The 16,655-nt window shown below is 35.9% G+C and overlaps 1 protein-coding gene across 3 annotated transcripts in view; it reads left to right on the plus strand.

The window, feature by feature from the left end:
• Nucleotides 1–16,655, plus strand: part of SYT14 (synaptotagmin 14) — a 189,487-nt gene that overhangs the window by 40,483 nt on the left and 132,349 nt on the right. For all 3 annotated transcript variants that reach the window (XM_081489636.1, XM_081489637.1, XM_081489638.1), the window contains one exon: nucleotides 14,243–14,407. In XM_081489636.1, the coding sequence (XP_081345762.1) occupies nucleotides 14,243–14,407 (165 nt within the window). The remainder of the gene's footprint in view (nucleotides 1–14,242; nucleotides 14,408–16,655) is intronic.

The following is a 16,655-nucleotide window of genomic DNA, read 5'->3' on the forward strand; positions in this document are numbered from 1 at the left end:
CTCTGTTGTTTGGTCAAACACCAGCCTAAATGTTTCTCTGATGTATTTTTTAGATATGACTGACCTTTAAGCCAGCAATTTTTTTGAACAAACCATATTACCCTACATAATACAGATGAGCTTCATCCAATCAGTTGAAGGCCTTGAAAGGAAAGACTTGAGATCCAGCCAAAAAGGAAGGGTTTCTGTCTATAGACTGCAAGACTACGACATCAACTCTTCCCTGGGTCTTCAGCCTGCTGGCCTGTTCTTAATGTTTCATATTTGCTAGCCCCGACAATCATATGGCCCAGTTTCTCAAAATAAATCTTTCCCCCTCCCTCTCCTTCCCTCCCTCCCCATCTCCTCTTTGTTCTGTTTCTCTGGCGAACCCTAATACAGATTTTGTTACTGAGAGTACTTTTAAAGGAAGAGTGTCTTAAGAATGCATTTTCCAAATTTGTTCTGGGATTTCTCCAACTGGTCCCTTGATCTGATCTGATTTAAAGGTACTGATTCTGTTTTAAGTAGTAAAGAGAGTACTGGTTGTCCATGGCCTGGTGTGGCAATAGTGATATGCACAACATCACCAGGAGATACTCCTAATCAAATACTTTTTAAGAGGTGAGACTTTGGGTGACCATGTATTTTGACACCTGGTAACATTTTTTCAGAATAACAAGTTTCATGAACATGGCTGGGGAGAAAAAGGTGAACATAGGGATTTGAATTCCCAGCTCATAAATCACCTGAAAATTTTTCTGTCTTCCCCTAAAGAGAGCCTTATCTCTTGTAGTTTAGAGAACTGAGACAGCTGAGACCGAATCCAAAGTCTCTTCCTCAGAAAGGCTAAGTTACAATGCAAACTGGATCCCCAGCTTTGTAGGATGTCTGCTGTTGAAATGAGGGTGTTGATTGAGGGGGAATGGCTTCCTGAAAATTGAAATGATGACACATGGGAAGAGCCTGATGAGTTTGGAATTAGCATGACAGTGCCCAAGGAAGCTGCAGTGGCCTCCGCTGAGACAGCTGCTTTGTGACACACTCCTGATTCTCCTTAAAGCTCTCCTCCACCATCCCTCTGTTCTTCTGGACCTGAGTGGACTGGAGTCTCAGCTGCCTTGGACGTGAAGTACAAAGAATGACTCTTGAGGAGTTGTTCCATAATCCAGAAGAACTGCTTGATTTTTCCAATTTATATAGACCAAAACTTGGGGAATGTGTCTGGGAATGATTGTTAAAGGTATGGCATAGTGGCAGATTAGCAGTCCCTAACCTTTTTTGGCGCCAGTGACCGGTTTCATGGAAGACAATTTTTCCACAGACCGGGGGCAGGGGCATGGCTTCAGGATGATTCAAGTGCATTACATTTATTGTGTACTGTACTGTTATTATTGCATTGTGATATATAATGAAATAATTATATGACTCACCATAATGCTGAATCAGTAGCAGCCCTGAGCAACATTTTCCTGCAGCTAGACAATCCCACTTGGGGGTGATAGCAGACAGCGACACTCCAAGTGTGTTACTTATGTCCAGTCTATAATCTGGTTTTGGTTGCTGTCGCTGCAGAAACCCCTGCTTCACAAAGAGAGGATGTTGGACATGGAAGCAGATTTTTCAGTGCTTTTGTGCCCATCTCAAGATATTCTACCTTGACTTTAATCCTGAACTTACAGAGATTTGAAGTTGTCTCAAATGCAGTTTTAAGACCACCATCATTTGCAGTCTCAAGCAGTTGATCCTCTTCTAGCACAGTCGTTCAGTTCACCTGGCTTATTAATAAATGTTCTCAGATCCATTCCTTCCCAGCTTGGGGATCTTTTGTGGTGGGGAAGTAATGCTCTAACTCTTTTGAAAGCTGAGGTAAGGGATCATGCACCAGTTGGGAGAAAGAAGGCCCTGGCTCAGTCCCTTTCAAAATCTCTGCAACGTTTGAAACATGTCAAAAATCCCAGTGTTCACTTGTTGCCACCATAATTCCTGGAAAAGGAAATGGCAACCCACTCCAATTTGTTTACCTGAAAAATCTCATGGACAGAGGAGCCTGGCAGGTTGCAATCCAAAGAGTCACAAAGAATCCAACATGACCGAGCAACTAAACACACATAGAAGTACTAAAAAAATAAACAAAACAGTGCTTTCGTTAAGGTAATTCTTTTATATTTAAAATTTTTTTATGCTTATTTTGTAGATGTTTGGAAATGTGCTGAGGTATACAAAGTATTTGCCTTTAAAAATTTAAATATCCTCCCTACCTATGGTTATGTCTCTGTTCTGTATCCTGTATTTGTCAACAGTATGTTGGTTCAGATAATGAGATCTAAATTAAAAAAACTTTTGTTTGAATCTTGACTCTGCCACTTAACATCTCTGTGAATTTGAAATTATTCAGTCCCTCAAGTCTCAGTTTCCTTTTCTTCAAGGGTGGGGTTATAGAATGTGAATGGAAATATTACCTGTAAAATATGGCATAGTAAGCCTTGAATTAGTGGTTTTTCTTTTTTTTTTTTTTCCCCCCTTTTCCTGCCACAGGGCATGCAAGATCTTAGTTACCTGATAAGGGGTGGAACCCTTGCCCCCTGCGTGGAAGTGTGCAGTCCAAACCACTGGACCAGCACGAAATTCCCTGAATTAGTGTTAGTTTTATTGTAATTATTGATTAGACTTCCTAAAGGTGTGTATACTTTATTTTAGTCCTCCACCCTCACCAAATCTAAGAAAAAGTTCTTAAATTCTTGTATTGTTTGTAATCGTAAGTAATTGATGCTTTTATCTTTATTATTTCTACTGCTTTCTTTAGGGCTATTTTATGCCTTCTTTTTAAAACTTCTTTAATTGAATGTTTCATCCTTTTATGATTAAAAAAAAAACCACAGCATTTAAGACTGAATTACACTTTCATTAGCCTCCAAGTAATATCAAGATATTTGTGAAAATATAAGAGATGGGGTATCAGACTCTTTTCACTGGAACTCAAGGAGATTAGAGATTGAACATTGTTTTGAATATGAGATAACCTAACTGCTTTAATAAGAATCCGATGGCATGATAGAAGGCTTAGTTTTCACTTGTTATAAACTTAACACTGCTGATATTTATCTTATATGTAGTATAAGATTATTCTACACTTTTGCCTAGCACATTTTATTAAGCCAAAATTTTCATTAACCTTTATCAGCTTTTGGCTCCTAGTGGGATAGTAACTTGCCATTATCTATGTTGAACTTCATTTTGTTTGGATGTGTTATTTCTTTCGTATTTTGAGATTCCTCATGTATCTTTCTTTGAATGAATTAGCCACCATGCTCAACATTCCTAACATCATCTACAAAATTAATGAACATATTCTCAGTTCCTTCATTCAGTTTATTGGTAAAGGTAGGAAATAACAGTTTATAGAGTTATTTTCTTTAAGCTGATTTAAAGTGAAAGTGAAAGTCGCTCAGTCGTATCTGACTCTTTGCGACCCCATGAACTGTAGCCCACCAGGCTCCTTTGTCCATGGGATTCTCCAGGCCAGAATACTGGAGTGGGTAGCCATTCCCTTCTGCCAGGTATCTTCCCAACCCAGGGATCAAACCAGGTCTCCTGCATTGCAGACAGATTCTTTATCATCTGAGCCACCAGGGAAGCCCTTAAGCTGAGACTGAGTCATTGAGTTTTGGATGTAATCTTCCCTCCTTTTGTGTAGATTTATTCTTCCTGTCTCTGTCCATATCTATATCTCAACACTCAGTCATGCCCACAGCTGTTTGCTATTCCCTGATCTTAGGTTGCTGGGCCAGAAAAAGAATATTCAGTTAGAGAGGGAGTGATTTATATGTCCTCTTTTGACAATAAATCGAATCACCAATTAGGGCAGTTGTGATGAACCAGAGAGGTTGGCACAAGGCAAAAAAGCAAAGCTGACTCTAATATCAGCACTCGCCTGAGAGATAGCCTGAGTGTTATGACCTGCCCTGAAGCCTAGTGACTTACTTGTTGGGCTTTGAGATTTTCATCTAGAATCTAGATTCTATCTGTAAGTTTGTAGATTAAATTAAAAATTTCGTGTTAGAGGAAACTATGAGCTTTTCCCAAGAATGCTAGACATGGTATGTGCTTTTTTGTCTACATAACTAGTCATTCTTTAACAGAAAGAAATCAACGACTCATCCTGAAATATTTCAGTGAGACATAACGATTATTGTTTGTGTCATGTGTTTTCCTAGATAATTAAAAGTTGGCATTTTGATAACCTGTACTGATCTTTTCTTGTGTCACTGCCTTGGTTGTCCTTAAAAAATAATAGTATTTGGCATTTTAACATGCAGACTATATTTCATTTACCTGAATATTAATGGGATCGTCATAGAAGAAAGATCACTTGTCAAAGCATGTGAATGGCTTGCTAGCTTGTATATGTGTTCACAGAATCCTTAAGTAGTTTATATTTTGCCAGAAGATTGTGATATCCTGCCATGGATTGGAAGTTCCTATCATTGGAAATAGGAGCATTAATGGAGCAAGTACAGGAAAAGTATTTTAAAAATTAATATAGGACCTTACATATGTGTTGCTGCATTTAGTAGTTTAGATATTTGAGACAGCCTCAAAGGTAGGCTCCAGCAAGTACTTCTTTCTTCTAGTCTGTTAGCTGAGGCATCTAGTATGTCAGGTTATCACTGTTTTTTAGCTTGGATTGCTGAAATTATGAAATGTGTTCTACTAATCCACTCGCATCTTCACTTCTATACCAGAGTGAACTTATCACGTGGTACTCAGTAATGTCTGATTCTTTGCGACCCCATGGACTGTAGCCTGCCAGACTCTTCTGTCCATGGAATTTTCTAAGCAAGAATACTGGAATGAGTTGCAATTTTTCTTCTCCAGAGGATCTTCCTGACCCAGGGATTGAACTCACATCTCTTGTATTCCCTGCGTTGGCAGGTGGATTCTTTACTAACTGCACCACCTGGGAAGCCATTTAGAGGCCCCATTGATTTCAGGATGAAGTTAAGATTCCTCAACAATCTTTACAGAGTCTTTCATGATTTTGGCCTTGCTCTCTATCTGGCTTTATCTCTAGACACTTTATAGTTTTTATTCTATTCTATTAAAATGTATTTCTCTCTTTTCTGTGAGTTCTTTTTTTAACCAGAAGTACCCTTTTTTCTCTTTGCTTTGCCTCTTCTTCTTTCTTATTCTAGAATCTTTATATCTTCATATTTTAGTTTAGGAGTCATTTCCTCCAGGAAGTCTCTATCTCCCAAGTCAAGGTTGGGTGCCCTGTAGTGCTTACATTGTTAAGTCTCTGGGTTCAGGAGCCACATTTGTCTTATTCAGGCTTTCACTCCTGTTGCTTAGTATCTATTGAATAAATTAAGGTACATTTAGTACTTCTCATACATTTACACTGACAGAAAAGAGAACGTTTATCCCCTATGGGTACACAAGTTCAGTTCAGTCACTCAGTCGTGTCCAACTCTTTGTGACCCCATGAACCGCAGGATGCCAGGCCTCCCTGTCCATCACCAACTCCCAGAGTCCACCCAAACCCATGTCCATTGAGTCAGTGATGCCATCCGACCATCTCATCCTCTGTCATCCCCTTCTCCTCCTGCTTTCAATCTTTCCCAGCATCAGGGTCTTTTCGAATGAGTCAGCTCTTCGCATCAGGCCAGAATATTAGAGTTTTCATTTTCAACATCAGTCCTTCCAATGAACACCCAGGACTGATCTCCTTTAGGATGGACTGGTTGGATCTCCTTGCAGTCCAAGGGACTCTCAGGAGTCTTCTCCAACTCCACAGTTCAAAAGCATCAATTCTTCAGCGCTCAGCTTTCTTTATAGTCCCAACTGCCACATCCATACATGACCACTGGAAAAACCATAACCTTGACTAGATGAACCTTTGTTGACAAAGTAATGTCTCTGCTTTTTAATATGCTGTCTAGGTTGGTTATAAAATTCCTTCCGAGGAGTAAGCGTCTTTTAATTTCATGGCTGCAGTCACCACCTGCAGTGATTTTGGAGCCCCCCAAAAAATAAAGTCACCCACTGTTTCCACTGTTTCCCCATCTATTTGCCATGAAGTGATGGGACCGGATGCCATGATCTTAATTTTCTGAATGTTGAGCTTTAAGCCAACTTTTTCACTCTCCTCTTTCACTTTCACTTGCTAAAAGTGTTAAAGCTTCATTGTTTTGAATATTATTTGTTTAATTACAAAAATTTTCTTTTGTTTTTTGTTATTGTTAATTTAAAACATAAAAAGTTTACTTACTAGTTAAATTATATAATATCTCCCTAAATCTCCAACTGAAATAGACACTACTGAAAGATATGTCATGGTGCACCGCCAAATTTTATTCTTCTTAGTTTCATCATTCCATTGCTCATCTTTTCCCTTTTTTACTGATAGATTCCTTCTTCAGCTATGTGATTAATACTGATCTTGTTACTGGTGACTTGGTTAACTTCCAGAACCACTCCTTATTCTGAAAACATTTTTAACTGAAATTAGTCCCTACTTTAATGATTTGAAGGTTGAATTCACAGCCTCTAAGGACCAAGACTGAAACTGCTGCCTGTTTCATTCTGCTCCAACACGAGGTTGCATTTATGCAAGAGGAATCAGTTCTGGAGATTGAATGTATAGCAATGTGACTGAAATTATTGATACTGTGTTGTATACCTGGCAACAGATCATAATGTGTTCTCACCACAAATACCCACAAAAGATGATGACTATCTGCGGTGATGGATGTATCAGTTAGCTTGTTTGTGGTGAATATTCATAGTTGTACCTTAAATATATACAGTTTTCAGTTGTCAACTGTGCCTCAGTAAAGTTGGAAAAAATATAATATGAAAAAATTTAAAGAAGAGAACTAGTTGACATAGTATTAAAATATAGGAGGAAGTTCTTAGATGTGAAAGAAACTGGTTTGTATTTATCAGAATTCAATGGTTTAGAATTAAAGTCTGAAATAAGCATATCTGAAACTATTTGACATGAGTTTGACTTTAACTAGAAGGATTCTCCTGCAGCTGGCATTGTGTTGAAGTTTCAGAATCTTGTCAATGAAGATCTTACTGAAAAGGAAGGACTAATAGTCATTGAAAAAGTAAAAGGGGAAGAAGTGACCTTATCTGTTGTCCATACCATTTGAGATTCAGACAGTTTTGGAGGAATTCATACATATTGAATAGAGAAAAACTTTGAAGCAGGTTACTCTTCTTTGTTGTTTAAAAGAATGTCTGTGCTTTGCTGTTGGGTGATTTACCAGGAAAAAAGTTTTTTGTAATCTAAATTTCATTGGAATTATAATTTTGAAGCTTCAGTCAAGACTGCCCTTGAAGAAAAATCTCTTTCAGACATAGAGCTTGATTTATTATTAACAAGTATTTCTTTAAATATATTATTCTAAGTATAGTAAGTACATTATTATCAAGCCTAAGTATTAAATGTAAAGTTTAAATATATTATGTATTTGGTGTTCCATACTTCATAAATGTTTGTTTTCTTTTTTTCAGTTTTTTAAAAAATTTAGTATTTTTTGCTGTTGTTTTGGTATGTGAACGAAATTTCAATTTACTACATGTTACTTATAGGAAATACAGATTTAATTTATTGATGGTTTGACATTTGAAACAAGTTGGGTAGCATCTATTTTATCAGCCTTGTCAGGTAACTGTCTCCCAGAGGCGAGTTTTGTTTCTAAGATCTTAGTCCGTGTCCCAAGCCCCGCTGTTGTCCCTTTAAATTACTCAGCAGCCAATTATGTCACGTATGAGTAGATGCTTTTTTAGTGATTATTTTTTAATAAAATCTAGAATTATAGATATGTATTATTCCTTTCTTTGATTTATATGTCATTCTTTCACTTTTTCATCATTTATATTGTAATATAAAAATTTCACAGAAGTTTTTATTTGTGGGAGTAACTGAGATGTTACTGAAGGAAATTTAAACAAAACATCAAATTAATCTTTTATCTTCCTACATTGTTTCTTGGATCTCTGATAGATGATCTGTTTCATGTCTAAACCAGAGAAAAATCAATGGAGGGGTTTTTCTGATTAAAACTGGGAAAATATTTAGGGCTTATTAAATAGGGAGCAATATTCTTTTTTAAATGAAAGTCGACTTCTTATATAGTTCACATTTTGCTCAAGAGATAGAATTGCATCTATTAAATGAATTATTTAAGTCTCCATGACAGTGTTGTTAGAGGACTAGTATTTCTTGCCCAGCAGCACAAATCAGCATTACATACCTTATGATGCAAACTGTAAGTTGTTTCTCTTTATTTTTATTTTTAAAAGAATTACTGTATAGGAATTGTAAGTACTTGTTTATTTTGTATTTGAAATGTAATGGGCAAAAAAGTTTTATAGTATTTATTTTGTAACCAAAAATGAATATATTTTGATACAAACTAGAAAAGAATATTATTGTATAAATAAATTTATATTCAAAGTGTTAGCTTAATAAGTAAATACGTCCCTTAGAACTATATTTCAGTACATCTTTTTATTTTTCTCATTAACTTTGTATAGAAAATGTTCTTTTGTGACAACAGAAAGTAGAATTTAAGTGAATTATCTAGTACTTTCAAAGTCAGAATGGATTTGATATAGTTTTTACTTTCTAAGATGATGATTTTTTGTTTCCATGACCAGTTTATCTATATAAATTCAAATGAATTTTACTATTATTATTGAAGCTTGTCTTTTGGCAAAAAGTGGTATTTTTTTAATTTACCTTTTGTAAATATGTATATATTCTTTTCTAAATATATAGTATAGATAACTGCAAAGTCAGTTCCATATACATAGCATAAATAATTATTAATCTTGGACAAGTGAACCTTTTCATATTTTCTGGTGAGGTACTATACCTTGTTCCCTTTTTGACTTTGCAGTATAGTCTTTAGATACTTCGTATAGAGAATCATATAGCTCACAGACACCTTCCTTATATTTTTATTGAGCATTACTAATGCCTGTCAGGCTTATTATTCTATAGAATACTTTGTTTTTAAATTTTTATTTTATTAGCTTTCAAAAATATCTTGAATAGAAAATACTATGATTCCAGTTTTATAATTTGTATATTTATTTTGAGAAAGCTGAAATCAGTTCCTATATTTTAACATATATACAAAGCTAATCCGTGAAATGTTTTCTCATAATGTATGTACTAAGCTATGTTATTTGATCACATGGCTTTCCCTTATTTTTATATTTCAGGTTGGCATTTAAGGAAGCTGTAGTATTACTTGGTGTTTTTAGACCATGGACTCTGGAGTCAAAGTATCTGGGTTCAAATCCAGGTTCTAGCATTTCCTATATTTGTGACTTTAGACAAACTTATTAGTCTCTGAGCTTCAGTTTTCTAATCTAAAGACTAAGATAGTACGTAGTATTTATTATCACAGAATTGTTTTGAGCATTGCGTTTAAAATGAAAGATTGTAGCAGTGCCTGGCAAATAGAAAGCAGTAAGGATTAGCGTTTAACATTTTGGGAGCAGGAATCAGTGTGCCTGTATTCATATCAAGATTTCATCTCATTGAATAATAATTTTAAGATCTTGAAAATTCTACTTATGCTTATTGAGCCTCAATTTCCATACCTGAAAAATTAGATTGTAGTGAAGATTCAGTTTGATACTGCTTGTAATGCATTTTCTAAAGCAGCCCCCAGCAAATATTAAGCGCTCTTTAAATGTTTGATATTATTAATTTTGTTATTGGTTAGTCTTGGTTTTATTGTTTAATTAAATTTTATTCAGCAAATTTAGTTCTTTAAATGTATAATATTAACTTATTAACTTAAACTAATTAACTGTGTGCTGTTAGAGACTTTGAAGGTTCTCCGTTAAGAGGTAATATACATTTAAAATAGCATTTACTTGCCTGTAGCAAATGACCTAGAATGTTTGGAGAGAGTAGATTTATCTATAGATAAATTAATCATAATCTTAGAAATATTTCTGTGACTTTATAAGCAGATTCATGGTATAAGAATTTAGGAATAAATTCCATCAGATACTAAAAATATATTTTATATTAGTGAGGTTTGAGTTTGTGTAATTTTATGTAACTTTTTTGATGGTGTATCATATTCATATCTTCAGGGTGATTTCAGTGTATTGTTCCATCTCAGTTTTATGGACAAGTGGGATTATCAAATAATAATTAAAAATTATCTCAATCCTGACATAAGGGTGAAAAAGTAAAAGTCTTTTTAATATTTTCTGTTAGAAAATGTTATTACCTTCCTACAATTATATTGCTATTTTAAAATTTTAAATACAAAACGTTTTCCATGAATGTAGAGAATGGGCGTTTAGCCAAGCAGTGGATTAAAAGAGAGTTATATAGTATATTTGCCTTGTAAGTATAAGGTACCTTTCACCATTTTCTAGTGAGGAAAGATTCTGTTTTTATTTTGTCCAAATTAATGGATAGTTTTTATCTGAAAATTTGTGAAGTAAGAGATTTTCCATTAAAGCATAGTGTGTATCATTTGCCAGTGTGGTTTGTATTTAGTCAGTGATGTCTTTCACATGCAACAGATGAGCAAAAGGAGAACTCCCGACTCTTTCTAACGAACCTGGCCTTCATCAGAGCGCTATCATACTTCTCTCTTGACTGGACATCCACACTGCAGTAGCCTGCAGCCTTGCTAATGTAACGAGTCAAAACCTAACTTGCTACCTGCCTCTCTTCTTCCACTGAGTTCTCAGCTCCCATGCTCTAAACCACATGCCTTTACATTTGTATTTTTTCATTTTTTTAAATGATGTTACCATTCACCCAGGCTTCCCAGATAGCTCAGATGGTAAAGAATCAACCTGCAATGCAGGAGAGCCAGGTTCAGTTCCTGGGTTGGGAAGATCCCCTGGACAAGAGATAGGATACCCACTCCAGTATTCTTGGGCTTCTCTGGTGGCTCAGATGGTAAAGAATCTGCCTGCAATGTGGGATACCTGGGTTCGATCCCTGGGTTGGGAAGATCCCCTGGAAAGAGGGCATGGCAACCAACTCCAGTATTCTTGCCTGGAGAATCCCATGGACAGAGGAGTCTGGTGGGCTACAGTCCATGGGGTTGCAAAGAGTCAGATACAACTGAGCCATTAAGCACAGCACCATTCACCCATTTGCTCAAGCTAAAAACTTTAAAATTACCTTCAACTCCTCTTTATCCTCATTCTCTCCATTAATTCACTAGATTGTTATCAATTTTCTCTGAACAAATTCACCCCTCTTCTCTGCCATTGCTGCTACTGCTTAGTCCTCATATTTTGCCACCATTTACTCCCTACTGTTTGCCACGTTTTCTGATTATTTTAGGGAATATAGTTCTACAAGTACAAAGTCTGTAGGATGGTGTTCAGGGTTCTTTGACAGTTTGAACCTTGCTTTCATTTTCAGTAACTGTTCTGGCATACTTTTGATTTTTCCTGAACACACATTCATTCATGCATTTACAGATGTTTGTATAATGTCAACTGGTAGCATTGTGCTAAGTCCTTAGAGGAGACAAAGGTAAATAAGACAGCCATGACTGTTGCCCATTCATGCTGATAGAATGCCATGCGTGCTGTTCCTGGTCTTTGATCATGCTCTTTCATCTGCCCTTTACTCTTTAATAGAGTTCCTATTAATCTTTCATACCCTACCCAAGTGTTATCTCCTTTCTGAAGCGTTTGTAACTTGGCCGGGTAGTATTCCTTCTTTGTGTTCCAGTAGTACTTTGTATTCAGTACTTCTCTTGTCATGCTTGCTGTATTACACTTGTTTATAGATGACCTTTCTCCCTGGTTTGAATTTATAAGTGGGAAGGGAGGTGGGAAATGAAAGAGGAACACAGAAATAAGGACTGAGGAAAGGTGTAGGAAAAGGCAGGAAGGGAAGAAGAGAAGGAACACAGAAGTATGAGCAGTGGTTAAAAACACAGACTCTGGAGCCAGACAGGGCTCGAACCCTGATTCTTCTATTACTAGCTGGGCACATGGTATAATATCTCCATGTCTCAGTTTATAGTAGGGGTAAATGAGAAGAAAATTGTGAAGATTAAAAAGAGTTAACAAACAAAGTACTTGAAAGAGTAAATAGCACATAATATACGCTATATTGTTTTTATTAGCAATAACGAGCTTTCGTAAGTGAGGTGAGTTATGTTTCCTCCTTCATGTAGTCTTCTAAGAGATGGGAGATTTTTTTTTTAATTTTATTTATTTATTTATTTTTAACACCAAAAACATTTTGTGTTGGGGTATAGCCTATTAACAGTGTTCTGATAGTTTCAGGTGAACAGTGAAGGGACTCAGCCATACGGGATGGGAGATTTTTAAGCTGCTCATTATTATAGCTAATGCTGTGTTCACTTAAGACATCACATTTCCGAGTGTGCTTTGGGCCTGCGCTGAAAGGGGAGCTCCTACCCACATGTGCTGTTTACAGTGTAATACTGAATATGGTCACACTGAGTGTTTCGTGTTTTCACACCAGATTCTGTCCTGCTGTGATCTTCCTCGCTTTCAGATGCGCTGATGATAATTCTTCTGACTTTATTTTTACCTCAACCTTCAGGCTTAATGCATATCACTGTTTCATGTCATATGCCTTAGATTCTTTTATTAAACTATGTTCTCTCTCCTGACTATTCTCCTGCCTGAGAATGAGACGGAAAGGGCTAATGTCTAGGCATAGCGTCTTGGTTCTGGCAGCAGGATCTGCTCCTCAGCGCCAGGCTGCTATTCAGACAGCACTTCTATTATTCCTGCCACCTTCCCCCTCGAGCTCATCACCCCTCCCTTGGAATGTCATTCTCTGCTCCATCCTCTGCTGCGGTACTGTTGACCCAGCTTTGAACAGACCGTAACGTTGCATCAGCTCCACACCTGGGATGCCTAGCTTTCACAGATGATGAGAAGCCGGGAGGGTAAAGCGCTCGTCATTGGCTGGTGGGTGACTTCATTTTTAACGAATGAGTTAGATGCCAATTTTCATGGTTCTTCAGATTAAAAAAGGAATTTTGGAGGAGATGACATTTTAGTCGCTGCTTGAGCAGTGCAGGAGGAAAGAGTACGGTGGTATTTGAGGCTTTGGATTCATTGTCTACTAATGCTTAAGTCAGGCGCTGAGATTACAAAAGTTTAGTTCTATTTAATTCCAAATGACTGGTCCCACACAGAGAGATAATGCAAAAGTTGAAAAGAAACAGATGACTAAGGATTGGAGAAGTTGGGGAAGGTTTTGTCTGTTCTCACTCCACCATATCTCCCTGGGTGATTTCATGTATTCTCTTGAGAACCTGGTTGTTCATAACGAAGTTTCGTGGCGTTCCTGGAATGCGCAGTGATACCCTGTCTCTTGTTTTCACATGCTGTTTCCTCTGCGTGAAGTAGTGTTCACTTGGCTAATTCTTGGGCTTCCCTGGTGGCTCAGACAGTAAGGAATCCGCCTGCAATGCGGGAGGCCTGGATTTGATCCTTGGGTTGGGGAGCTCCCTGGAGAAGAGAACAGCTACCCACTCCAGTGTTCTGACCTGGAGAATTCCATGGGCTGTGTAGCCCATGGGGTCGCCAAGAGTCCGACACGACCGAGCGATGTTCACTTTCACTTTTTTGGCTAATTCTTACTAATTCTTACAATATAATCTTGGTTGAATGAATCAGTGGGATTTGGTACAGAGAGAATACTTGGTCACTCCTGGCAAGGGGAGGAGGCAGACAGAAACACGGCATGTGGTAAATGGAATCATTTGATTGGAGGGTAGTATTGAAAAGAGGCTGGAGTTTTCAATGCCAAGTTAAAAAGTCCAGAGTTTGTTTAATACAAAAAGACCACTGAAGCTTTTAGAGATAACAGCAATAGAATATGTTCTCATAAATTTAAGTGCTTGGGAAATAAGTTTTTCTAAATCTTGTTTTAAAATTTTTTTAATACTCCTCAGTGGACTAAATATATGGTAACCACCTCTTTTATAGACTCATTTCTTGTAAGATTGTTCCCACATACCTTACAGGACAACTTTTAATATACTCTTCAATAAATTTTAGTATACTTTTGAATAAATTGAACAACTCTTTAAACTGTGCAATTTATTTTTCTCACAAACTGAACTGTTGTGAACTATGAAAATTTAAAAATAAAATTCAAATAAGGCAGCAATCTTAACACAATGTATAGGGGTTTCCTTCTTATTTGTAACTTGAAGTAGAATAAATGCTTACAGCTGTGACTTTTTTTTCCCTCTAGTATCTCCAGAGGCAGTTGGATTTTTGTCTGCTGTTGGGGTGTTTATTATCTTGATGCTGCTCCTTTTTCTCTATATTAATAAGAAGTTCTGTTTTGAAAATGTTGGCGGGTTTCCAGATCTTGGTTCAGGATACAGTGCAAGGAAGAATTCACAAGATAAAATTTGTAAGTATCATATCGCTGCTTCTCTTGTTTAGTCTATCTGCTGTTTATTACTTTATTTTAAAAATATGGTATACATTGAAAAGCTTGATTTTGACATGCAGTAAACTAACCTTTAGACATTATTCTGTGAGAGTAAAAGATCTGGTATGTAAATTGTGTTCAGCTATCTTTTTATTGCCCATGAATTGCTACTATATTGCATAAAAATGAATTGTATGTCATCATAGAATGACATTTTTATATACTTTAAGAAGCAGGACATATCTTATTACTTTCTGTGCTTAAATCCGTTGTCCAAATAGTTTTCTAGAGAGCTTTTTTCCCATGTCCCTAGAAGGCTTTTGAAAGTATTCACCCTTTAATCTGCTGTTGAATTCTCAGCAGTGGATAATTTTGTTGTTTAGAGAAGGTGGTTTTCTCTAGTAATTCAGTATACAAAATCTGATTATGAAACTTAGTGTTCCTCTTTCCTCTTTGGCAACATAGATATATTACTTAGTGTTACCAGATAATAGGAAAGATGAGGGCTTTGATATTGTTCTTTTTCTTATGAAAATTTTTTATTTTTTTAAGAGTTTTTAAGAGTTTTTTTTTAAGAGTTTTTAAGAGTTCTTTATTTGCTATTTCTAAAGACTGGCTTATGTAAATAATAACAAAAAAAAGTTGAAAATTGTAAAAGTGAGACATTAATTTAGAATTTCAAGGAACAATGCAAGAAAAGCTTTTCATTTCTTGTCCATGTACAAATGTTGAAGAGATGCTTTTCTCTTATATCTGATAACTTAAAAAGTGATAGCCTCATTGTTTATAAAAATCTTATTGTTGAATTACATCATGCAGATTTTGCATTAAGGAAACTGTAGTATTTTATGTGGTTTGGTTTGATTAATGTTTCTCATACTTCACTTCAGTCCTGTTGTTTTTGTTTTTTTCATCATTTGTGTAGAATAAACTGGTTAAAGAAACCTCTTTTAGTAGCCTCCAGTAATTCTCTGTTTTGGCATTTCTGTTTTTTCTTTGGTCTTATCCCTTTACACTCTGAAAAATTATTGAGGACCCCAAAGAGTTTTTGTTTATGTGAGTTATAGCTAATGATGTATATCAAATTAGAAGTTAAAAGCTAAGAAAAATTTAAAATATTTTTTCAATTTATTTTTAAAAATCCAGCAGTAAGTCTATTACTTGTTCATCTAAAATGTATTAATTTTAAAAACTGTATATTTCCTAAAACCAGAAAATATGTTTGATGAGAAGAGTGACATTGTTTTACATTGCAAATCTCTCGAATGACTGGCACAGAAGAAAGAAACAACTGGATTCTCATATCTGCTTCTGCATTCAATCCGTTCCATGGCCTTGGGAAAACCCAAGAGCGCCTTTGTGAGTGAATGAAAGTGAAAAGTTAAATGTCCTCTTAATCTTATTGTAGAAAGAGTTTTGACCTTGAGGATCTATTGGAAAGGTTGGGGGACCTTATTAATTTTTCTGAGGCTGTTTCTTTACTTGCTTATTAAATAAGAATAATATTTACCTCCTAGAGTTATTATAAGATCAAATAAGAAAAAAATTTGTAAATCACAATTCCTTACATGTAATAATAGCCACTCAGCAAATGTTCTCTCTCTGCCCTACCCTATTGTAACTTCTGCAAAATTGTTTAGATATATAAACAAATACATATTTGGGGGAGTATATGTATTGGGTGAATCCTTAATATAGTTTTTATTTTGAAATGGTATTGGTACTTTGTTAATAATATAGGGCAGTTCCCATACATAGACTATTAATAAGTTAACTAAAAAGTACATAATAAAAATCCTTTTTATACTTCTTCTTGCAGGTATAGAATAAAAACCCAATAGTATTTGAGGGAAAAATACTGTCTTGCTGCTGTCATGACAGCTGTGGAGTGGGAAAAAATGTCGTTACGTTTAAACCAAGTGGTTTGATTTTTTTTTTTTGAAGCATCTTTTACTTCAACGTATTTCTTCCATTACATAAGCATTTACAGAAAGATTGAAAGCCATAATGTGAAATACTGATATTGAGCTAATGAATAGCACCATTTAAGTAAATGTTAAATTGAAATTCTAGAGTGGTTAATATTTTGAGAAGAGAAAATTCCATGATTGCAGCTTTTAGGAACAAGGAATTAGGAAATGGCATTTTTCAGAAGTTTTCAGCAGAATCTGCCTTCAGTGTCCTCTCTGGTGGACACGATCAGTAATGCTGTGGAAGATTTGACCAC

Source organism: Giraffa tippelskirchi, chromosome 5, assembly GCF_054371585.1.
Source record: "Giraffa tippelskirchi isolate mGirTip1 chromosome 5, T2T-mGirTip1v1.2.pri, whole genome shotgun sequence".
Classification (NCBI taxonomy): Eukaryota; Metazoa; Chordata; class Mammalia; order Artiodactyla; family Giraffidae; genus Giraffa; species Giraffa tippelskirchi.